The following is a 26127-nucleotide window of genomic DNA, read 5'->3' as shown; positions in this document are numbered from 1 at the left end:
TCGTTCCTAAAATGAAAATGCATTTCTGAAAATTTTCAAATTTTACATTTCAAATTGAATTTTGGTATCTATTTGCTGGGGAATGTTTTGAAAATCAAATCTCAAATGTCTATTTCTTTTTAATTTTAATTAAGTGAAAGATTGAGCACTCTTGAAGAAGAAAATTAAAATGCAAATAGGATGATTGATTACTAATTTCATTTATGAGTCAAATAATGCAGCCACATTCTTAAAATGCAAATGCATTTCTGGAAATGCATTTGCATTTGAATTTTGGTAACGATTTGCTTCCATAACTGACATGTAAGTCACTGACATGAATTAATATGCATGTGAAAGAAGGAGGGAGATTGGACTACAATGTTTTCCCTTCTGAATGGTTTTTCTTTTTACTCCCTCCATTCGTAATTCTAAATTTTTGTCATCAGGGAAAGCACCTTTGGACTGACCGCCAGCGGCTTTCTGGAAGCATTCTTCTCCACTTTCGATCCCTTGTCTGGGTTGATCCTGAAAAGGCATCTGTCGAATGAAATACAACATGCAAACTCCCACCACACAGTGGCTGTTGCATTTCCACATATTTTTTTAACTGGATCTGTGTAGCACTTTAACCCAAGCACCTGGGGGGTATTCGTCGTAGCTCGCTAAGCGGTTTAGCGAGCTAATTTTCAGACTAAGATAAAAAACGCCCCTCTTTTTGGTTCATGGAAGCAACTTTTGATAAATCACCATAGTAACATATCAATTAGCACTAACCTGCTCCAGAGCAGGCTAACGTAAGTGTAGCTGGATAAGCTCGCCACACCCCCGGAAAATAACATGGCAGCTCCCTTTTTGAGAGACCCAGTTGACCAAGTAGCTATATTCTAGTTCGATTACCTTTCCACACCAATAGAGTTCTTTGCGATCGCCAAGATCCTTTATTTCACACGGATGAGTTCTTGTTTGAGCGATATCGATTCAGCCGACAAGGACTCATTTATTTGCAAGACCTTCTCGGGCCGTACATTGCAAATATCACACGCCGCGGCAAGCTTTATGCTTTATTATGAGCTTATGCTGCTGTATGTGAATATGTATCGCTATGTTTTAGGAAATGTCTTGTCTTATCTGTTGTGCCTGTGCTTTTTATATGTTTCACTGTGGGAGAGTGGGAAACGTCATATCGATTCCTTTTTATGTCTTGACATGTGAAGAAATTGACAATAAAGCTACTTGAAACTTTAACTGTGCTTCAGACTCTGCATAGCCTTGAGGTTTTTTGCGTCAGGTATAGGCTACATTTTTATACAGTATAGGCGATGCAGAAAACATTGGCAAAGCCGCAGCATGCGTTGCTGTAAGAAAAGTGTACTTGGCGCTTAACCAGCTGATGAATCAATTCATCATATTCCCTGGCCATGTCCCAGTCAATGAAATCAAAGAGGGATTTACACATAGGCCTACATGCATATACACATATATAGTACATGATATAAGTGCAGTAGCCTACATATATCCTCATGGCCTTGTTTTTATCGAGCCTACTTATTCTGAAAGAGTTGAGATCATTATTTTCGCCATCAAACCGTTAGAAAATCACGGTTTTGGTGATCGACCTTTCCTGCCTTTTGAAGTAGGACGTGCACGTGCAATTTCCCTGATAAGTTTAGCCTGATTGAAATTAACCACATGATTTGGATGCGGATTAGCCGTTGACGAACCGATATTTGCTGTTCTCAATCATCTCGCTAATGTTAACGGGCTAAAGGGACAATTGATTAACTTAGCTTCAACCCTTACGACGAACGGGGCCCTGGAGCATGCCTTTGCAAACACAACAAGAACATGTAACCTCCATGTAAAGTCCCATCGTTCAAAATGTAGGTGGACAACATTTGAAATACATTTGAATATAGTGCAATCCAATCAAACACCAGCACAAACTGCAGCCTTAAAAATGCCCACCAAATTGAATCAACAGTCTGATAGGGAGGGTTTATTAAAAGGCTGTTGTATTAGACTGCATCAGATTATAGATGAGTAACTTATAAATTGATTATTTTGGGTCATTCTCTATCTGTTTTAATGTATACAATAGACTTCTGCTTATTTACCTCTGCAATAACTCTAATGTTGCTCCTTGGACTGCTGGGTAAGAGATGTTCAGGCAGTAGTAGGAGGCAAACATCAACACGAGCATCAAAATCAGAAAGGGTTTTAATCGCCATGAAAGTTTGCACAGACAAGGAATTTACTTTGGCAGGAAGGTGCATGCATTCAACATATAGGAGTAAATCTTAAATAAATAACCAAGTCTAACTATACTATACAAGGTGCAGAGTCTAATGAACTAATACTAACTAATACTAAGGGGACAGGTATGTAAAATAAACTAAATATAATGTATAAAATAGCTATAATGTACACTATAAATACATAGATAAAAATACAAATAGGGCACATAGTGCAAAGATGGCATGAGTGCAATATACGGCAAAGATTTAAAGTCTGTGGTTTTAAAGACTGTGTGAGCCCTTGGCCTTGTTGAAGAGGCCAGTGGCAAATGGAAAGAAACTGTTCTTGTGGCGTGAGGTTTTGGTCCTAATGGACCGCAGCCGGACTTCTGCCGGAGGGGACTTTCTGGAACAGAGTGTGTCCAGGGTGGGAGGAGTCAGCCACAATCTTCCTGGGGAATCGCATAGGGTGATGGGGGTGAGTGGGGCTGTATTCTTTCCAAGTCCACAACCATCTCCACTGTCTTAAGAGCATTTAGCTCTAGGTTGTTCTGGCTACACCAGGTCACCAGGTTGTCAGTTTCCCACCTATAATCAGACTCGTCCCCACCAGAGATGAGCCCAATGAGGGTGGTGTCGCCCCCAAACTTCAGGAGTTTGAGGGACGGATGACTGGAGGTGCAGCTGTTGGTGTACAGGGAGAAGAGCAGAGGAGAAAAGACGCAGCCCTGAGGAGATTCGGTGCTGATGGACCGGGAGTCAGAGACTTGTGTTCCCAGCTTAACACACTGCCTCCTGTCAGACAGGAAGTCTGTGATCCACCTGCAGGTGGAATCAGGCACGTTCAGCTGGGTCCACGTTCAGCTGGGTCCCAGATCCTGGCGTAGGATGCTGGGGAGTCCAGGTGCTGTAGGGTGAAGTGGAGGGCCATGTTAACTGCGTTGTCCACAGACCTGTTGGCTCTCTAGGCAAACTGCAGGGGGTCCAGTATAGGGTCTGTGATTGATTTAAGGTGTGCCAGCACCAGGCGCTCAAAAGACTTCATTACCACAGAGGTCAGGGCGACGGGTCTGTAGTCATTATGTCCTGTTGGCCTTGGCTTTTTGGGCACAGGGATGATGGTGGAGGACTTGAGACAGGCTGGCACATGACATGTCTCCAGAGAGGTGTTAAAGATGTAGGTGAACACCGGAGACAGGTGGTCAGCACAGTGCTTGAGGGTGGCAGGGGAGACAGCTTCTGGACCAGCTGCTTTGCGTGGGTTCTGCCTCTTAAAGTCTGTTAACTTCTCCCTCCTGAATGGAGAGAGTCGTCTCTGTGTTAATAGGGGGGGGGGGGGGGGGGGGCGGAGGGGGGGGGGGGAAGGGTTAGTTCAGGACAGTACAATTGTCTGTCAAATCTACAGTAGAACTTGTTTAGGTCGTTGGCCAGGCGAGAGTCATTAGTGGAGTGGGGGGCTCTGGGCTTGAAGTTGGTAATCTGCCTGAGCCCTCTCCAGACAGAAGCAGAGTCTGTTTGCAGTGAATTGGTGTTTTAGTCTCTCTGAGTACAGTCGTTTAGCCCCTCTCACCGCCTTGCTAAACCTGTTCTTCGACTCCTTGAATCTGTCCCTGTTCCCACTCCTAAACGCGGCCTCTTTGTCCAGCCTTAACCTTCTGAGTTTAGCTGTAAACCAGGGTTTGTCGTTGTTGAAGCTCACTATGGTGCGTGTTGGTATACAGCAGTCCTCACAGAAGCTGATGTATGATGTCACAGCCTCCCTGAGGTCATCCAGACTATTGGTGGCAGTCATGAACATATCCCAGTCAGTACAGTCCAAGTGCGCCCGCAGTTCCTCCATAGCCTCGCTGATCCACTGTTTCGATGTCCTCACAGCAGGCTAAAGGCCGATTTAGGGTACTCCGTTTTCCAAAAAACGGACACATGGGAACGCCTTCGTCTACGTGGAACGCCCTCTCCGAGAGCCCTCAGAGAGCTCGACATGCACCTCCTGAATTTCCTAACTATCCGTCCTAATTTTGGATAGTTACGGATACCCCCTTGGCTGTGATTGGTCCGTATTGAGAACCGAAGTAAGAACCGCTTGAGTCAGGGGCGGGGTTGTTGTGAACAACAAGACAAACAGAATTCTTGACCGCCATTGCTGTAAGTTTTATTTTTTATTTACAAAATTCATATTTCAGCTAAACAGTACATGTAAATCAGCATCTGAAAAATGTGACGAGAAATGGGCAGTGTAGTTGCTGAAAATGTGCTTATTTTATTGATGAAACGGCTAATTTGTAAATTTGCTCCGACTTTTCTTTAACCTAGGTAAATAAACACTCGATGACGACGACTTCCACACAAAGACGGTTTCTCTAAGGTCGTCTTCAACAAAAAAACGTTGCGCCACCTACTCTTCTGGCAGTGAATTGTTTTCAGCACCCACAGCCTACGGAGAACCATGAACGAAAATCGTAGCCGTCCGTACGCCCATCCGTAAACGGAGTTGGAGTAAAGGCCTTCACAGCGCTTTAGCTTCTGCCTGTATGCAGGAATCAGGTGGACCATGGCATGGTCAGAGTGGCCCAGTGCTGCTCGGGGGGACCGCATGGTAGGCTTTACTGCTTGTAGAGTAGCGGTGATCCAAGGTGTTCCCTTCTCTGGTTGGGCATTTTATGAATTGTCTGTATTTGGGGAGTTCTTGGGTGAGATTGCCTTTGTTAAAGTCGCCTAGTACAATAACCAAGGAATCCGGATTTGCATGCTCCACACTCAATATCTGGCTGCCTGGCGAGCACACGTTGAGCCTCGTTGATGCTAGCCTGCGGAGGCATTTAGACGCCGACCAGAATAAATGACGCAAACTCGCGTGGCGAGTAAAAAGGTTTACAGTTAATAAAAAATGATTCCAGATCAGGAGAACAGTGCTGCAGAATCACTGTCACATCTTCACACCAGCCACTGTTAGTGTAAAAACAAATACCACCGCCTTTCGTTTTGCCGGAAAGCACAATCACGACCGCTCTCAGCAATTTAAAACCTGCCAGATATAGCGTAGAGTCCGGGATCAGTTCACTCAGCCATGTCTCCGTAAAGCACAAAATTGAAGATGAATGAAAGTCTCAGTTTTTCCACACCAGTAGCTGAAGTTCGTCCAGTTTGTTGCTCAGCGAACGCACGTTGGAGAGAAATATCCCCGGTAACGCTGTATGTGCCCCGCGCCAACGAAGTCGCACCAGTGCACCGGCTCGTTTACCTCTCCTACGACTCTTTGCTGCTAGGACAAAGCCGAGTGTGGCTTTGACTATAATGCCCACCAATTCTGCCGCTGGAAGCAGAAAAGTGGGAAATAAATCCACAGGAGTTGTTGTCTTGATGTTTAGAAGTATGTCTCTTGTTAAAGAACCCCGAAATTTTGGGTCGCTATACTTGTTTACCTTTTAGCTGCAACTGCCCATCCACTGTGCCCGTCTCTGAACAGTAGAGGATCTTTCGATCCACACTTTCTAACAATAAACCCCCCCCGCCAGCGTAGACTAACAAATTACCTGTTTCCTGACCTCGTTTTTGCAGACATGAAAGTTCGTAGCAGTTGAAGTTTCACCGCTGAGTGCCTGCTGTATGCGTCGCGGTATTTATATTCAAAACTCAGAATACAAATTCTGATTGGCTTCTTCTTCTTCTCTGGGGTTTTAGGGCGGGCAATTCGTGATATGCAGACCCAGGAAGACACAAATGTAATCTAAAATTCTTAATGAATAACTTTTTGTAATTCCAGTATTATTTAGTATTTGGTTGATTAATTAGATAAAAAGAACAAAATAAGGAACGTAAAGAATAAAATAGGAACAAAAATAAAAGTTACCATCTATGAAATTATAAGATGATAGTAAGATATAATATAATAACAAAAACAGTATTTTGACAGTTTACTAATGCTTATAGATATTATACAGAAATCACAGATAAAAACAAATGTATTAAACTTTTCTGTGGTGAAAGCTACTATAATTTTACAACAGGGCCGGATCCAGGGGGGTGCAGGGGTGGCCTAGGTATGAAAAAGTATGTTAGGGCTTTCAGTAATATGCATTTTTTAAATGATTCCCCAGTGGGTTGATAATGGGCAACGTAGGTTAGAGCTCCGCCTCCACGTTTACCGATAAAAGTGAAATCAACCTCAAAACTCTTGCCACTCACTTGTCCTCGAAGTTATTGTATATCTGTCTTTTGTGGAGGGCTTTTGACAGATAGTAAAGTGTAGCATTGTTGTTTAATATTACATTTCATACTTCTGTTTCAGTTTTGAATTGAAAGCTCATTGAATCTAATTGTAATCATTTACATTATTTAACTTAAATTGAACAGTTCTATCTATTAGATAAAAACTAACTATGATGAATTCTTATGGATTTTTACAGTCTTTATGTAAAAAAAAAAATATTGATTTAAAAAAGGATATTCTATGCTTATTCACGGTAACATGTTTTTTTAAATCTGATTTGATATTCGACATGTACATTCACAGTCCATTATTGTAATTTAATTAATATTTTAATGTATTTCACAAATACTGAAAAAATCAGTAAAATACACTGATGTTACAATGTTTTTACAGTGAACCTTGTGATTAGTGGGTAACCCTCTCAACCCCATGAGCCACGGCCACTCCAGTAGAAGGCAGGAAAATGTTGCTTGTTGCTGCAGGTTAAACAAGAAACATCTGTAGCCTATTGTCTTATATATATATATTTTTTTTTTTGCTTTTGTCTGCAGTCTTTTACATTGACCAGAAAGAGGATTGTCCACTACACCAGCTTTGACCAGAGGAAAAGAGCTAATGCTGCTGTCCTTATTGGTGCATACTCTGTGAGTATCTTTTTCCTTTTTTCCACACTCTCTCTTTGCATTTCTCAGGTTAATTGCCATCGTTCTTTTTTCTCTTTCTCGTCACTTTTGGTCATTGTGACCCACCGTCGTGTTGCGACAACTTTACCCAATACAAAAATAAAGTGAAGCATTTTCTTTTAACCGTCGGGCTGTCTCAGACCCCCCACAGCGCGAAGGTTAAAAGAATATGCTTTTTATTTGTTTTTGTATTGGGTAAAGTTGTTGCAACACGACAATTGGTCGTTGTGCCTCGAAGGCAGCACAAGGGTTAAGCTAAATGTATTTGTTGAACAAAACGTAACTGTGAGGAGAACTTGAGAGTATAGGTGTCGTATAGGGGTGCAAACTAAACCGAAAAAAACGAATTGTTAAACCCACAAACCACGGTTCGGTTTTACATGAAAACCACGGTTTTTTGTATCTACGAGAAAACACAAACTAACACCCTTTGTCTTTCCCTGTTCCCGTAACCTTTCCCGGAGAGTATCTGTGCAATGAACTGTCAGTATATCAATGACAAGTCACGTACTGGAACGAACTGAAGAGAGGCAAATCATACAAGCTAGGCAAGATGGCATGTGGAGGCGAAAGATTAGCTTTTAAGGAGGTACCATCATCTTTTAAATCACCTGTGTGGAAAAACTTTGGATTTAGTGTTGACTACAGTAGCGATGGAGCAAAGGTCGTCAATAAAAAAGAGACCGTCTGTAAGCATTGCTTGACATTTGTAAATTATGCTAACGGTAATACTTCGAACATGATGGGGCATCTACGCCGGCACCACCCAAACATATCCCTGGCCGGAACGAGAAAAGAGTCAGACTTGACAGGGAAGTTTATAGATAAAGATTTACAGCCATTATCAGTTGTTACCGATGCAGGATTTTGCCATTTGGTGAAAAACCTAGAGCTGCGTTACACTTTGCCATCGCGAACGCACTTCACGAACAAAGTAATCCCTGAGCTATTTGAACAGACACGTGGGGGAATTGAGACTCCCAGACTCACTACACAGCTCTCACCAGCGATCTTTGGACCTCAAGGGCAACTCAGTTATCTGACCTTGAGTCTTCATTATATTTTGAACTGGGAGATGAAAAGTGCAGTGTTACAAACACGTCCCCTTTATGAGAGCCACACAAGCACACATATAGCTGATGAATTGACGACTGCAGTTAATGAGTGGAAACTGGCTAGGCCCAACATCACAATCCCAGTCGCCACAGACAATGGACAGATTTGCAGCTAAAAGGGCAGTCTCACTTAATGCCTCCTGGGAAAGGTCAGAAGAGTGGTAGCATATTTCCAGAAAAGCACCACAGCTCACCATGTTTTGTCAACCAAGCAGGAGATGCTAGACATACCAAGACATAAGATAATCCATGATGTCTCAACTAGATGGAATACCGTACATGACATGCTTAAGCGTTATGTGGAGCAGCAGCCTGCCATCTACTCTGCCTTAATGGACAACACTGTGAAGAGGTCTGTCAAGGACAATGGCATTGCCGTATTGACTGCCAGTGAATTGAGACTGGCAGAGGAACTAATTCAGCTACTACAACCGCTGAAAACAATAACAGCCCTCATGAGCACTGAAACATCTCCCTCTGTGTCAATGATCCTCCCACTAAAGAAAATGTTGCTCAAATCCATGGTACCAGTACATGAAGACAGTGCCACCAGCAAAGAGGCAAAAACAGCAATCACCCAAGAACTTGAAAGAAGGTACACAGACCCTGATCTTAAAGACCATCTCCAGAGAGCTACAGCCCTTGATCCAAGGTTTAAATCCCTGCCTTACCTGGATGATGCCTCTTGCCTACAGGGATCTCACCACACACATTCTAGAGAATGAACAGCAGGTATTGTTTATCATTTTATTTTTACAGTTGTTATCGTTTATTATTCACCCAAAGGCTTTTTCCGAGTTGTTAATGTCAAATTAATAAATTATGTATGTCATTTATTATTCTCTTAGGGTCAATGCAGTGAAGCAGGGGGAGCTGCGCTGGCCACAGAGCCACAGGAGAAATCCTCATCACCTCCCCAGAAGAAGACAGCTATGGCTGAGCTATTTTGAGAGTTTTTCAGAGCAGAGGAGCAGACCAAGCCCTTTTCCCAAATCATTGAGCAGGAGGTCAGCTCATACAAATCAGCAGACAGCATTCATGTGGATGCTGACCCACTGACATGGTGGCAGGCAAATGAGAGTAACTATCCTCACATTGCAAAACTTGCACAACAACACCTCTGTGTCCCTGCAACATCTGTACCAAGTGAAAGAGTTTTCTCAACTGCAGGGGGCATTGTAAGTGCAAGCAGATCTCGCCTTAATGCAGAGAGTGTTGATAAGCTTATCTTTTTGCAGAAGAACCTGACAATGGAGGAATAGAAAGTAAATAAACTTAAAGTAAAGCCACTACAGATGTTGTAATGCAGTACACTGAAGTATTTAGTTTGTTTTAAATGGCAGGCTAAGTATTTAGAAAGATTATATGTTACATAATGTTATTTTATTGTTAACATTTGAATTTAAAATGTTATTTTTGCAATAAAGGAAAAACAAGATTGAAGAATTGTTATGTTTGCTTTAAATAGCCTGAGTAACATTTGCTTTAGAAATAATGTTGATTTCATGTTATCAAATCTCTGGATGTAAGACAATGTTATTCATACAGAGAAAATACAGAGAGAACGCTGAAATGGTAATGTTTTTTTCTTCCACCTAATGTGCTAAACAAACCGAACCGAAACCGTGACCCAAAAAAACGAACCGAAGGCTTGTTGAATTGTTGCACCCCTAGTGTCATTAAGTTAGTTAGTTAGCGTAACATTTGTGAACTTTCTCACACAACATGGATTATTAAACATGTCAAAAATTGTCACTAGTGATCGAGACATGTATGGATCTTGTCATGGAAATTTTGGAATACAGTTATAATATGTGTGTTTTATAATGTGTTTTAAGGGAAGTCTAAAAGTTTGTTAAGAAGCTTAATACAGTGACAGTCGATTCAACCCATTTGGTAGAGATGCCATTTGCAGTTTTATAACTAGGAGACGTGAAGTCTAAGAGACGGGAAGTCTGGGTGACCTGAGAGAGTTCTTGTCACCTGGGAGGAAGAGACAGCTGGTCTAGAGACAATGTGTATTCAACTGTATTGTTATTGTGATCTGCTGCTCTGACCCTTCCTGTTGCATTGAGTGGGGTTAATCAAAAACTTGTTTGAAGTGGCCCGCACAAAGGATTGTGGGACAAATGGTACAGAGATGTATTGTTTCAAACTATCACTGAATTGAGTAAGCCAATCATAGACTTGATTACATTGATGGATTGACCTTATAGAATGCCATTTGATCTAACGTGTATATAAGGTAGCGTTTGTGATTGTTCTTCATCACTCTGGCGAACGACCTGTGGCTAGCACCTCCTTCGTTAGACTGATCACAAAGTACTTTGTTCAATCTTGATTTGTACAAGCAAAATTAATTTATTGTAACCGCCATCTCTTGACTATTCAAATCTACACAGTGCCATTAGAATTTTACCATATCAATCTCTTAAACTAAACTCCTCAAAAAAAGTTTGGAAACGTTATTTTGGTTGATTATTCCTCCCCTTTAATAATACCAATTGGTATTGTATTTTATATCGTTGGAAAGCCTGATTAGTCACCTTTAGAACGAGGTACAACTTGTAAGGATCGTGCATTTGTGGAATGAGCAACAGCTAACCGTGTCGGTAGCGGCCCAAAATATTTTGCCAAAATCCCCTGCCATATTCTTCTGTTGGTATTCACTCTCGTTTTGAGTTGCTTGGTGGATTCGATGATTGCACTCTCCCACAGCAATAAGGAAAAAACAACACATATTGGCAATTTTTACACTGTATTCATTTTACACTGTCAGGGACCTCAGTAGCGTGTGGAAGATCCATACGCAGCCACAACAGCTTGGCACCTCCTCCTCATGGGATCAGCTTGGGCGCGCTGTACGTGCCAGAGTGACCAACGCAAACATGTTGGCTGACTTGCAACAAATCCTGGTTGAGGAATGGGATGCCATCCCACAGCAGTGTGTGACCAGGCTGGTGACCAGCATGAGGAGGAGGTGCCAAGCTGTTGTGGCTGCGTATGGATCTTCCACACGCTACTGAGGTCCCTGACAGTGTAAAATGAGTAAAGTGTAAAAATGGCCAATATGTGTTGTTTTTTCCTTATTACTGTGGGAGAGTGCAATCATCCAATCCACCAAGCAACTCAAAACGTGAATACCAACAGAAGAATATTGCATTTTGGCACATTTTTTGGGGCCACTACCCACACAGTTAGCTGTGTTGCTCATTCCATGAATGCACGATCCTTACAAGTTGTATCTTGTTGTAATGGTGACTAATCAGGCTTTCCAACGTTATAAAATAAAATACCAATTGGTATTATTGAAGGGGAGGAATAATCGATCAAAATATCCTTTCCGAACTTTTTTTGAGGAGTTTAGTACAAAGCTAGTGAAAAGAGGATTTTTTCAAATTCCAGGTCCCTGCTTTCTTTACTGTTTAAAAAAACGTTGTGTTTTATCACCTAAAGAACTATAAAAGCAACTTTTCTCCTATTTCTGGTAAATTGCTGCCAGCCTTGCGCTCTGCAATTTTTTCCTGCCTTTCTAGACTGCATTTATTTTCCTTCAGCAAATGTCGCAGGGACTCCCTCATATTCGTACATACGTTTTCTGTCACTCAGACATGTAGCCTAATTAAGATTTATAATTCTAGCATAATATGTATAGTTTATATGTATATAGTTATGTGCAAAATGTCAATTTTATTGAGTAACTATTGTTTTTTTTTACCACTTTAAATTTGTTCATAAAGAACTGACAGCGGCCCGGACCATTGGTTAATTTTTTTGGTGTCGGGCCGGCCCATAGAGAACTGACAGCGGCCCTTTGGTTAATTTTCTTTTGGTCAGGCCGGCCCATAGAGAACTGACAGCGGATTGCTTAATTTTCTTTTGGTAGAGCGGGACCCAATCAAATCCCGGAACCCCCTTCCCCTGATTCATAATATCGCCTCCCGCAGACCCTGAGACACGAGCTGTTGGCTAATGCGTATGCTGGTTTAGCATCCTTAAAGTTTAGCATCGCTAAAATGGAGAAACGACCACCAAAGCGCAAGGAAGGTGCAGAAAAGTTAAGGGAGAAAAAGATACAAAATCTACGGGCGAATGCCACAAAATGTGCAAAAATTTCGAACATGTTTGGGGGGGCTTTAGCTGCTTCAACATCAGCATCACTAGAGGAAGGAGAGGTGGCTGGCTCAGAGAAGCAGAAACAACATACTGACAGGGTCAGGGAAGAAGCCGAGTGACCATGACAACTACTTCTTTCAACTACTCTTTCTTCCATCTTCCAAAGATGGAAGAAAGAGTAGTTTACGATGTGGTAAGGAGTAGGCAAATTAACAGGGACTCTCAGGAAGGGAGGGAGGCTGTGTGTGTGTGGTATGTAGGGATGTCACGATACCAAAAATTCAGTAGTCGGTGCCAATACCAGTAAAATAACACGATTCTCGATGCTGATTTCGATACCATATTAAAAAAAAAGTTTTTTTAAGATTTTTTACTTGAACTTCTTTATTAACCCGTAAAGGAGTAGCGTCGCACATATGTGATCGTTCGAATGCGGGTCTCACATATGCAATTTCGAACATTCCAACTGAATATTTTCCAATTGACAAAAACTATGCATCAAACGCTTTAGTATGGCTTCAAAATGTACTAATGAGAAGGCTAATTCAACCAATCCGTCCGACTCCGTCTGTCCGTAACGGAGTCGGAGAAGTATAATTCGGCATTAACAAGTAACACTAGCATGGTAGTAGAATTGCTACGAGTATTATGCTAGCTAATTTAGCCATGAAGCTAACGAAAGATAGCTAGCTACTGTACCGTTTCGGATAAATAACTTGCGCTGTGTGGACTGTCGGAAATATTTAGAACTCACACGTCTAAAATACTTGAAAAATATCAAAATGTCATAAAAATACATAAAAACATGTGCAATATAGCATAGAACAACATAATAAAGTGCAATTAATGCTTATAGTGCAACAAATACTGGAACACTGAAGCGTATGCTGCCCCCCATCAGTTCAGGAACCGATGCTGCTAACACTGGCATCGTCGCTAACGGTGCCTACGGTGCTTCAAAAAAATGGGCATCGTCTGTGTTTTGACATTTTAGAACCGGAAGGTATCGGTAGTATCGGTTCTCGTGACATCCCTAGTGGTATGTGAGCCTTACGTCGTAACTGCAAAAATCCAATAACATGAATAATACTGAATGAAGTACTGAAGGGGAAGATTATGGGCATATACCATGCTCACACAACTGATTTGTTATAGGTTAGTATAAGAAATAAAATAAATCTATCTAGCTAAATTGGAGGACACAGTATTACTAGGTTACCCTATTTTAACCCCTGCGGCCACCAAGCATAGGTAAAATGGTATCAAAAGGTATCTGTATGGTAATAATCCAGTGTTGTTCAGAGGGCCATGCAGCTTTCCACTGTTACTTGCAGTTGAGTATGGACATTGTGTACTATATGGCCTCCAAATCGTCAATAAAAAGTGAGAGTACACTGCTTCTCTTGTATTGATGCTCTTTTCCAGGGCATATACTACTCTCAGCTTTATTGTAGCTTTTGGGAAGGGTGGTGGTTATTGTATTTAGCAGACACTTTTGTCCAAAGCGACAAAATATGAATCTTACAATAGTTAAAATTAACAGAAACAGTTTTTAAAAGTTGTTAAGCCAATATTAAGCAAAATAGTAATAATAGCAATACAATATCAAATATCAATAATAATAAATAAATAAATACCATACAATACCATAAATATACAAATCATAACTCTAAGATTTAATTAATTATTTAAGTGTAAGATCAACAGATAAGTCTTGAGACCCTTCTTGAAGGATCCAAAACTATCACATGAACGCAGAACACTAGGCAACTCGTATCATAGAATGCACCCCTATTTTTTGAGGACTGTCTGCAGGGAATGTGTCTGAACAATCACGGTGGGTGTGGGCCGCCTGGGCCAAAAATGCCAGGGCCGATTTTTTGGCCCAGTCCAGCCCTGGTCCTATGTTAACATGTAACTTGCCCTATTAAGATGTTTTTGATTGAAATAGCTTTTGATTTCAGTAAATATGATGTCCTAATGCTGCAAATTCAACAAATGACCACTTTCAGTTCTTTACAACCTATAAAATGTTTTGAAACAGTTGTGCATAATAATTTCAGGTAAGGGAGAGTCAGGTGGCTGAGCGGTTAGGGAAGCGGGCTAGTAATCTGAAGGTTGCCAGTTCGATTCCCGGCTGTGCAAAATGACGTTGTGTCCTTGGGCAAGGCACTTCACCCTACTTGCCTCGGGGAGAATGTCCCTGTACTTACTGTAAGTCGCTCTGGATAAGAGCGTCTGCTAAATGACTAAATGTAAATGTAATTTTGAACAGTGCATTTTGAGTTTTTACATTTTTGAAAAAAATACGGTTATCATTGGGAGGTTTGTTCAATAAAATTCAAATTATACCCGGTTGATGACTTAAATTATACTGACTGTCGTTTGCATCGACTATTTAGAAAAATCAGAGAAAGATATAATTTGCATAATAATTTGGAACGCGGTATAGAAGAGATCATTATGTGTCAGTAACAGTGGGCCTCATTCACCACTATCTTCCTTAGTTATTTCTTACATTTGTTCTTAACCCTTAGATGCGTGAGTTCTAAATATTTCCGACGCTCCCACCAGAATGAGTTATTTTTCCGAAACGGAAGCTAGCCAGCTTTAGTTAGCTTCCGTTACCTAGCAACCTAGCATAATACTCGTAGCAATGGTACTACCTGCTAGGGTTACTTGTTAGCTTCCTCATTGTAAATTTTGAAGCGATACTATAGCGTTAGTCATATCGTTTTTGTCTATCGAAAAAGTCAGTTGGAATGTTCAAAATCACACGTGCGACGCTACGCTGTATGGCCCGCTTTCGAACGATCATATATGTGCAACGCTACTCCTTAACGGGTTCAGAAAGTTCCTAAGAAAAGTCTACGTGTGATTCATGACGTGTTCCTAAACAGCAGAATTGTTCGCAGGTGTGGTCTTAGAATGATGAATCCCAATATGTTGTAAGTTGAAAGCTTGTGTCCCGTGGCTCCTATTTAGCATAAGTAAACACCCCGTTAATTCCCATAAAAGGGCATGAGATGGCAGGGCTGTGTGCACACAGCCCTGCCATGAGAAATGTAAAAAAGACATGGTAAAGACGGTGGAGGCCGCGACAAAATACAGCAAAACTTTATTAATTCTGAAGTGGAGGTACAGCTGCAAGAAGTTAGCGACAAACGACACATCATAAAGCAGTAAATAAAAACCGATGCATGGAATGCAATTACTCATGCAGTGAACGCTGTATCTGGAGAAGGGCGCAGAACTGATGAAGTGAAAAATAAATGGTTTAACTTAAAAAAAAAAAAAACATATTTAAAAACATAGCCTAGAAGACAGTTGACTGTTACAAACATCCATGAGGACTGCTCTTGGTAGCCTAAAGCGTCCCAACAGGTACTTGTCACTCTCTGCAAATAAATCGGTATGGTCACGGAAGATGTGTTCCCTCCTCAGGGCACGATCTGCTAAATGTTGCAGCATTGTGCGCCATTGTGTGGTGTTGTCCTAGTGTGCGGAATAAGCCTACTTTGGGTTCATAAATACCGTGATAAGTCAGTTATTATTGGATGGCAAGGTTCACCATTAACATAATTGATGTGAATTGATGGCAAGGCTAGTTTATTTATATAGGCCTAGCACAATTCATACACAATGGCAATTCAAAGTGCTTTACAAATTAGCAGAAGTGTAAGTGTAGTAGGGCTGGGCGATATTGGTAATTTTTTTCGATATAGATATTTATATTTCCATTCGATAACGAGAATGAAGACGATAAACCACAGATCCGTAGTAGTAGCAAAATAAGTATTTTTACCTACACTCGGCATAAAGTTTAGGCAGCGCGGTGTGAAAGAAATGTTTGCAGCCAGGGAGCACGTACCTGGGGTACCCAGGTAACATAAGCTTTTTAAAACCTTGCTTTTTATCAATACCTTGGCGCAAACTCACACGTTCTGCATGTTCCAACGAGTGATTTAGCTTCAGGTGGTAAAAAAGGTTATTACTAGACTTGGTAGCCACCTGTTTGTTTACTACACAATTTGCACCGAACATTGCTCTTTGTCGGATTTCAAAAAAGCCAAACCACTTCCAAATTACTGAAGAAGACTAACCCTTTTTATCAATAATTTCTTCATTGGAAGTTGCTCCCTCGCCATGGCTATCGCTGCCACTGTTTTAGACAATAAGACTCATTTTCCGCGGTTAACATTAGCTACTCCACTCGAGGTGCTCAGTATATTTTAGTGAGTGTAGGCTACCATTTCATTTCACGATATCTTTATTGAGGGAAGTCATTACTTCGATATTTTTTTTATCGATTTATCGCCCAGCCCTAAAGCGTAGTGTGTATTTATTAAAGGGGTGATTGACTGGGTTTTTGGGGTATTTCACACTGTTCCTTAAGGTCTCTGAATAGGTTATGTAACATTGGTTGGGCTGAAAATGGCCCGGGTGCTGTTCTATGCTCCCTGATACATCCTCTGAAATTTTCCCGGGAAAAAACGCTAGGTTTTCTCCTTTTATGGTATGCTCATTAATAGGGATGGGTATCGAGAACCGGTTCTTGTTTAGAACCGGTTCCCAGTGAATCGATTCCTTGGAATCGTTAGCAAAATTCCTTAATGATTCTGTTAACGATTCTCTGTGCCGTTGCGCATGCGCAAACTTTTATAGTTTATTCAGACAGACTGCAGAAAACATGGCAACTAGGAAGAAGCGTTCTAAAGTTTGGTTGTATTTCACACGACAAAATGGCAACAACGCCACTTGTAACGTGCGTAAAAAGTCTATTTCGTCGAAGGGAGGAAATACTACAAAAAAGAAGAAACATTTGAACACACAGCATGGAATGAAGTTGAACGTCATGTGTTCGATGCATGCAGCAGCGCAGCTAACGTTCGCGCTTCATCTCTAACTATCTAAGGTAGAGCTAAACTGCTCAAAAGTGATCACAACCACTTGTTACTGTGTGAAGCAATTTGCCTTTATTGTGTGTAGTCGATCTAGTTATCTTCTGTCCCGTCGTTTGAAGCATACATTTTAGCTCCGGCATTCGTCTCCCATTAGTATTGGTCTTATTGATCATTTCACGTTATCGGGGCGGCGTGTGTTATCAGCAAACGTTCGCGTGTCACATTATTAAACTGAGCATGTCGATTTTTAATCCATTATTAAACTTAGCATTTTAATTGTTTAACCTTTTAATAGTCCTGTTAAATGTGTCTGAAAACGCCTAAACAACATACCCAAAGTACATTGAAAGCTGTTGTTGAACCATTTGGAGTACATGCATGTAAATGGTCTCTTTTGAAAGGTGACACTGAAGTTATTTCCCCTGTTGTTAGGACCCCTGTAAGTCCTACTGGTGTTGAGTAATAGAAGCTTGAACACAAGGAAACTGAAAGTTTCTATCTCCGACTAGATTTTGTTTTGAGAACAGAGGCCTGAAGAGGCCTAGAGGTGGTAGGTATTAGCTCATTTCAGAGCCAGTCAAAGCCAGTTTGAGAAATTTGTTTAGAACGAGTGTGTGTGTGGGGGGGTGCAGGACGCACAGACCTAGGCTGTAGAGGGGAGAATCGATAAGAGAATCGAATCAATAAGCAGGAATTGATAAGGAGTCGGAATCGTTAAATCTTATCAATACGCATCCCTACTCATTAATATATAGATGAGCTGCGCGCTGATTGGTTGTTTTACAACGAGTGAAGCTGTGGAGCAAAGACGCAACACGGCCAACACTCACTGAAACAAAGAAGGTGGAGACTTGAAATAAAAACGTACAAATAAATCTATTGTGTCTACACAACACTGTTTTCAACAGATTGACTAGATATCATTTGAAATTATTACGTTAGTTGTTTCCATTCTGTTATCGAAGTAAACTGGATCGACTTAGGTGGGTAGAACGTTAGCTACAGCTTAGCAACCAAACTATATCGTGATTCAACTCAGCTTCAGTTAGCTATATAAAAAATAACCTGCCAAAGATCTGGACAAACATGCATCTTGAATTGTAGATTTACATGTACGGGTTATTTATTTCAATGAAACACAGCCAGGAACATAAAATAACGCGTTAGCCCCATTACCAATAAACTAAATCATCACACATTCTACCGATGCTAGATACAGGCAGGATACGTTAGCATTGCTAATAACTGTTAGCGACAACATCATACTACAGCTTGCGGTTGTAATGAACATGAGGTCGGAACAGCACCTCTTTTCAGCAACAGCTTCATAGCAAATCCTGATTTAAATTGTCCCCAGTTTTCGAAAGTGTCCTCGGTGAAATGGTTCGAGCAAATTAATACTTTAGCGTCGTACTTATTAGGGATAATCCCATAGATAAACATCAGCCATGCCTGTCAAGTGTCTTATTCTTTGGAAAGATAGTGAAAAGTGTCAGGATTCCTGGTACAGCCTGGAACACTGCATTTACGGCGCTCCATTTTCAATATCTTGAAAACTTATTAACTTACTTATTTTTAATTCCTGTGGAAGTACCGAGCAGCGCGCAGTTATCTTAAAAAGTGTCGGAGATCTACGCGACCTCCGTTTATGTTCCTGGACCACAAAACCAGAGGGCGGGTAAATGTAAATTTTGGGGTGTGACAAAGTTGATGCTGCAAGTTGTGAGCACTGTTTCAAAAGCTAGCGTTTGCAAGTTGCAGTTTCAAAAAGTGACATTTTGATAGGAAAGAGGTTTCAATGGACTTTGAGGTTCACTGTCTATTTTACACACCAAACTGTCATTTTTTCAACTATGACAAGGTAAAATCGGTTTTGCAATCAATCGCCCCTTTAAAACAAACAAACATATAATTACGTGTAAAATAATGACAATTATTAGTTGCAAAATTATAAAGAAGAGAAATATTCAATTTTAAATTAGAACGGACGAAAATTGTATAACTATTTATTTTGCGCAAACATGTCAGCTCTCAATTGTGTGTAAAGGCCGATTTATACTACTCCATTTTCACGGACACAGACTCAGGGAACGCCCTCTTCGACGTGGAACGCCCTCTCCGAGCCCCTCGGAGAGCTCTACGCGCACCTCCTGATTTTCCTGACTATCCGTCTGTCCGTCCGTCATTTTACGGATACCCCTTGGCTGTGATTGGTCCGTATTAAGAACCGCTTGCGTCAGGGGCGGGGTTGCCGTGACAAACAGGACGAACAGAATCCTTTGACCGCGATTGCTGTTTTTACAATTCATATTTCAGCTAAACAGTGCATGTAAATCAGCATCTGAATTAAAATGTGACGAGAAATGGGCAGTGTAGTTGCTGAAAATGTGCGTATTTTATTGATGAAACGGCTAATTTGTAAACTTGCTCCGACTTCTCGATAACCTAGGTAAATAAACACTCGACGACGACACTCGATGACGACACTCGACGACGACTTACAAAACAATTCACCGCCAGAAGAGTAGGTGGCGCTGCACTGCTAGCTAGGTTATCGAAAACTCTGAGCAAATTTACAAATTAGCTGTTTCATCAATAAAATAAGCACATTTTCAGCAACTACACTGCCCATTTCTCGTCACATTTTAATTCAGATGCTGATTTACATGTACTTTTTAGCTGAAATATGAATTGTAAAAACGTACAGCAATGGCGGTCAAAGGATTCTGTTCGTCTTGTTGGTCACGGCAACCCCGCCCCCGCCCTGACGCAAGCGGTTCTTAATACGGACCAATCACAGCCACAGCCCGTAAAATGACGGACGGACGGATAGTCAGGAAAATCAGGAGGTGCACGTAGAGCTCTCCGAGGGTCTCGGAGAGGGCGTTCCACGTCGGAGAGGGCGTTCCCTGTGTCCGTGAAAACGGAGTAGTATAAATCGGCCTTAAGAGTGCACACCCAAGTGTGCGTAAATTCTGTTCTTACCTAAGAACAAATCCCAAATAAGAAAACATTGGTGAATGCCAGAATCTTTGTGAAAACTGCATAAGTGGGATTTAAGAACAAATGAGTTCTTAATAACATTTGGTGAATGAGGCCCATTGTCTGTGTCTGAAGACTAGAGGGTCATGTGAACTACTATCTGCGCTGTAAGAAGGGAAAAACCGCTTCGCTCTTATCCTTGGTTATCTAATGGTTTGGGGGATATATCAATTATTTTATTATCTTGGCTTAGCAAGGAGTCACCTCATATTGCTTCCCCTTGTCTCATATCACCACAATGTCATAAAAAAAAACTGCAGAGATGAGTTTGGTTGGTTGCTGTGCCTTGACATATTTGATGAGTTTGTCAGTGTTTCCCACAGAATGTGATTATATTTGTGACGGTAGGCAGGGGCGGAGCCAGACGTTGTAAAAATTAGGGGCTCAGCCCAAACCTATGTCCTAGTATCTGTTAGATGTGAGTGTAGATAGGGAAGCAATGCGAGCTCACGAGAATGTTTTGGGCATTAATTTGAGCACAAAATAGTTTTTGAGCTTTACGTAATATAAACATTACGTTCGACTCATATTGTTATATGAGCCAAATGTGTTTAACTATGAATATTATTATATTTAATTTGAATGTATCAGTTTTGGACACATTTGTGCAGGAAATTATAATTCTAACATTTCGTAAACTCTGGATTGATTCTCCTGCAGTCTTCTCTGAGGGAAAAAGCTGTTTGTCCCACGCATCGATTCAGAGCGTGCACGGAGAGATGGAGCTATTCACAGACAGGTCCGTTGTAGTGAAAGAGAATGCGAGCAGGGCAAGAAGGGGCTGTAAAAATCTAGAAATTACGTTGGCCGACAACCACCCCTTTTCACCAGAGTGTCACATATTAGGGTGGGCTGGTAGAAACAACTTGGGTAACTAGCCCAGCGGTTAGAGAATGTTACTTTACGTTTTTTTCTATCAGAACAAATTGTATTCAAATATTGGGGCGTCAGGTGGCTGAGCGGTGAGGGAATCGGGCTAATAATCTGAAGGTTGCCAGTTCGATTCCCGGTCATGCCAACTGACGTTGTGTCCTTGGGCAAGGCACTTCACCCTACTTGCCTCGGGGGAATGTCCCTGTACTTACTGTAAGTCGCTCTGGATAAGAGCGTCTGCTAAATGAATAAATGTAAATATTATATGGTCGAATCACATATATGCGATGTTGTGCTGTGGCACCCACTTTTGAATGCTCACATATGTAATGCTACTCCTTCTAGGGTTAAGTAAATCAGGTTATGAAGATAAAAATCTTAATGCCACGTTTACGTTCAGTTTTAAACTTTCAAAACTTAACAAACCAAATTCACCTTCAAACAAATCTCCTCAATCTGTCACATCATTGAAAACATTTGAGTCAATGCTAAACCATGATGGCAGGGCCGGCCCTAGGGTTTTGGGGGCCCTAATCAAAAATAGTGTATGGGGCCCTTTTGATTGACAAAAAAACAATCGCGGGGCCCTAAACAAATGTTTTGTTTGTTTATTTCGTTGGGCCGGCCCTGCATGATGGCAAGCATTTATTTATTTTGGTTTTGAGCAAAGCCGGAAATCTCTAAGATGGCTACTAAGGAGTTTACTTGAATTAATTATCTTCCGTTCTAGTACCAAAAGTCCACTCACTGCATCACTCAAATTGATTGGCCACCATCTGTAGCACTTATAACAATGAAGGCAACAACTGTGTTTTACTTCCAAAAAGCCTCTAACTGACATATACGTACAACAAAAAGGGAGGGGTAGTGATGGGCTGTAAAAGCTTCTGTTCTATCTGTGTAATACCTGTATGGAATTCTACGTTTAGAAGACTTGAATAATGCTTAACTGAATACTTAGCCTTATTCAAAACTTTACCGACAAAAAAAATAAATAATCCTCTGTCTTTCTACCGTGCAGGTAATCTACCTAAAGAAGACACCAGAGGAGGCATACAAGGCTCTGATTTCTGGCTCCAATGCATCATATCTGCCATTCAGGTGAGTTGACAGACAACCACAGATGAGGCTTTCATTAAGCTTTTTTGTCTGAAGTACCCAAGGGATTATTAGCCCCCAATTGTTATTTTCGGCATGCATTTTATAACACGTATTATTTATTTTGATAAACATTTTTTGTACCACACTTACTCACACCCTTACATGAAGTAGTTTGCCATTTGATCTCATGGTAGCTCAAATTTAAGCTTTGAGTCCATAGTTCCCCTCGCCATTTGACCTAGACTTTACTACACTAGTGCACAATGCCTGTGATGCAGTCAGTGATTAAGATGTCAGTGAAACACACAAATACAGATTCCTTGAACTATAGATATGCATAGTGCCCGTGATAAAATTGGTGGCACACACACACATATTCCTGGAATTATAGATAAAGCACAGTGCCCGCAATGATGTTGGTGATACCCACAGATTTCTGGAATTATAGATGGATAGTGCAGTGCCTGTGATGCAGCTGGTGATGACAGTTCTCCTGTCAGTGGTTTTGGTACCAATATTTCTCAGATCACAATTGAAATTATCTGTCATCTCTGAAGTACTTGTTCAACCTCCACATCTATTCTAGTCAAATTGCCAATGCTGTGGTATCCTACATTCATGCAAATGATTATGTAGCCTTAATTTGTCTGCTGTTTCCTTGGTTATACATTGCTTATGTTGATCAAAATGTACTATATTGGTTCTCTGTTAAATGGTCTTACCACCACAAACATCTAAACATTTACTTCATAACAGAAGTCATTACATGCACAAAGGTTTAGCCAGTTGCCATAATTGTAGGCCTAATTCACCATACAGCGCTTGTACATTTGCAATGTGCAGGCAGTTGACATCAGTAAACACATTCATTTATGTCACAAAATTCACTGATCTATATTGAAAGTATATCCATATTATATTGTCATTCTGTTAACTAGCCAGTCCCTTTGAAAGCAGCTAATTATTGGTTGTATTTGTGAATTCGCTTCAAAATAACGAAACAGTACAAAATGTTTCTACTTCACAACACACTGTATGACACCCTATTTTCCTTACTATGCTTAGTTTCATTTAATTGCGAATGCCTTAGTTAATCGCATAAATTCAGTTGCAGTACTGCACTCCGTTGGATTATAAAAAGGACGCCTGCAAAATATTAACTTTGCAAAGTGTCCGGTTCTCGAGATAGCCTATTCTTAGGAACCTCGCTGCAGACCAGAGGACTTATCAGAGTGAAGGGGCTGGGATGCAACGAGAGCAAGCCAAACTGGCGGAATTTTTTGGGGGGATTATTTTATGTCTAAATGCTTATCCAAACAATGTCAGTGGCGGGCGGCACTGCACTTCGTTGGATTATAAAGAGGACACATGCTGAATATGAACTTTGCAGAGTGTCCGGTTCTTGAGCTGATTGTGGGAAAATAGACCCATTCTAATTTGTACACACACACACACAGATTCCTGGCATTATTAGAGAGATAGGTTAAACTCCTCAAGATGAATCAAACAGCCATCATGATCTGCCATTATAGATTTTCCATCATTTAGTGTTTTTGATAAACATTAGTAACATGGCTTGTTTCAACTATCACTTTTTAGATGGCAGTGTCATACTATTTAAATCAGGGGTGGTGTTTTCTTTTTTCTGCCAAGAGCCATTTGGATATTTATAAAATCATTCGGGGGCCATACGGAATTATCAACTTAAATGTGCCTGCTATATTTGGTCAAAAATTTAATTAACTCGCCCCTAATGTGATGGCTGGAACTGCTTCTCTTTGGTGAGGTTTGTGATGTTAGCTGGCAGGGCCGGATGCAGCCTGCTTTGACTGCGGGTGCAGTGAACATTTCTGGGGGGGTATCATGATTACGGAGAGCGCGCAAGCGAGATCTTTTGGTACATTGGTACGCGACGCTGTGCACCTCCAAGGTCCTCTTCCACATATTAAAATAGTGCTGCTGCCAACGAATAATGTACCTAATAATATGGTGCTTGCAGTGCCATGGCGGGCCGGACCAAATGATTTCGCGGACCGCCGGACGTTCCCCACCCGATTTAAATGGTCATACATTTAGTTGTTTTGCATTTTACTCCGTCGCATCACACTCGCCTATTCTCTCAGAATAAATGTCTTAAAAATATGAATTGTTCAGAACTAAACTCGGGTAAATTAACATATTTGGTGGCCAAGCCGCGAAGCCACCTTAAGGGTTTCTACCTTTTCTTATAATTAGGGGCCAAGCAGCGAAGCTGCGAGGCACCTAATTATAACATTCGTAGAGCAGAACATTCGTTTCGCATCTGTTAACTTGGGGGATAGCTAGGCTAACTATAGCTTTACTGCAAGGCAGCTGCAGAAACGCCACAAGCAAAGAGGCCAGGGTGATAACTATTTACTCATTTTACTTTGTGATGTGAAACACAATTGTGAAATGTAATGTACAATATTAGCTGATATTATTAAGGAAGTAGGCCCACATCTACTTTCGGAAACGGTAGTCTACTATTTCACTGAAGCATTAGCATGACATTAGCCTCTGTTGCCCGGGCAACACATAGCTACTACAGTGGTCTATGATGCATCTGTTTTCAATCGTTAAAATAAACATTCCTCACAAATACATTTTCGTTGTAGGATTTATTATGACATTACATTACAAGTAAACGATTTGTTGGTGAAATTACCATTACCTGTGGTTTCAAACCAGTGTAGCTCACTGCAACGCTGTAGCTTACGCGAGACACACGACAAAAACATCTAACTTACACAGCTGTTTAGGAAGTCAAACGGCGACAGAACATGTTCGGCACTCCCCTTACTTAAATCAAAAGTCTATCTAACTACTAACCTGAACTTCATTGCCACAGCCTAAACGTTGTCAATCTGTTCATGAAAATAATTAATTTCAGCCTAAACCGTACAACGGAACGTTACATCCAATTCAACCAACGCAATCGCTACAGTACCAAGACGAACACAGCAGTAGTCTAGTACTGTACCGTAGTAGAATTTACCGGGGCAGCTTCTCCACACAGGGCTATATCGCATTTTGCGTTGTTACTGACAATGATCGCTACCAGTGAGCTTTTTATCAATGAGCGATTTTCCATTTAATAAATGTCAAGCTTATTTACGTTTTTGGGGGCATATTTTCAGTTAGCAGATGGTACTGTTTGAATCGCGATTCCATCTTCTACTGCCGGTAACGTCGTAGAATAATCTTCAAAGGGGGTTCTTTATTAATGAATGAATGCAATGAGTAGGCTAAATGCCTGAAAATATCACGAGAAGGGAAAACTTAAAAGGACGTTTAAATCATAGAGATTAGGTCAATTTTTACACCGCTCTGCCAAATTTATTCGTTTTGATTCAGCTATGAGGCTGCCTCTTGCAGGGGAAATGAGAAGACATCTATTTCATTCTACACTTCACTCGTATTTTGAGTTGTAAATGAGCAGCAACAAATATATGCTTTTAAATATATGTAATCTTTATAAATAATAAGTATGCATTTTTATATAAAATATACAGAAATACGGACCCCTGTGCAACCGATGCAAGCAAGCACACCCTACAATTTCCCCAGAAATTGTACCCTCTCTAGTTATTATACATCTGCCATGGGAGTCTATGGCAGCCCCTAGAACCACATGGTCAGAAGTTGTGAAATTTGGCACACTCTTTGGGACCTGTCCCCTCATCACTTTCACCAAGTTTCATGTCTCCCATTCCAACCCTCTAGCGCCACCAATGGGTCAAAGTTGAAGGTGTGTTTACACACGTTACCTTTGAACCATATGCCGCATTTTCCAAAATGAGGTATCATTGGATTCCCTGGATCAAGACAAGTTCAACGCACTCTATG

At 41.0% G+C, this 26127-nt stretch overlaps 1 protein-coding gene across 3 annotated transcripts in view; it reads left to right on the top strand.

Moving 5' to 3' along the window:
- The window catches only part of cdc14ab (cell division cycle 14Ab), a 154738-nt gene that overhangs the window by 64455 nt on the left and 64156 nt on the right, over window positions 1-26127 (top strand). For all 3 annotated transcript variants that reach the window (XM_062452673.1, XM_062452672.1, XM_062452671.1), the window contains exons 4-5: window positions 6978-7070; window positions 22181-22260. In XM_062452673.1, coding sequence (XP_062308657.1) covers window positions 6978-7070; window positions 22181-22260 — 173 coding nt within the window. The remainder of the gene's footprint in view (window positions 1-6977; window positions 7071-22180; window positions 22261-26127) is intronic.

Source organism: Osmerus eperlanus, chromosome 26 (genome assembly GCF_963692335.1).
Source record: "Osmerus eperlanus chromosome 26, fOsmEpe2.1, whole genome shotgun sequence".
Lineage (NCBI taxonomy): Eukaryota > Metazoa > Chordata > Actinopteri > Osmeriformes > Osmeridae > Osmerus > Osmerus eperlanus.
The sequence above is the reverse complement of the archived record's forward strand: the minus strand, read 5'-3'. Positions and strand labels throughout refer to the sequence as shown.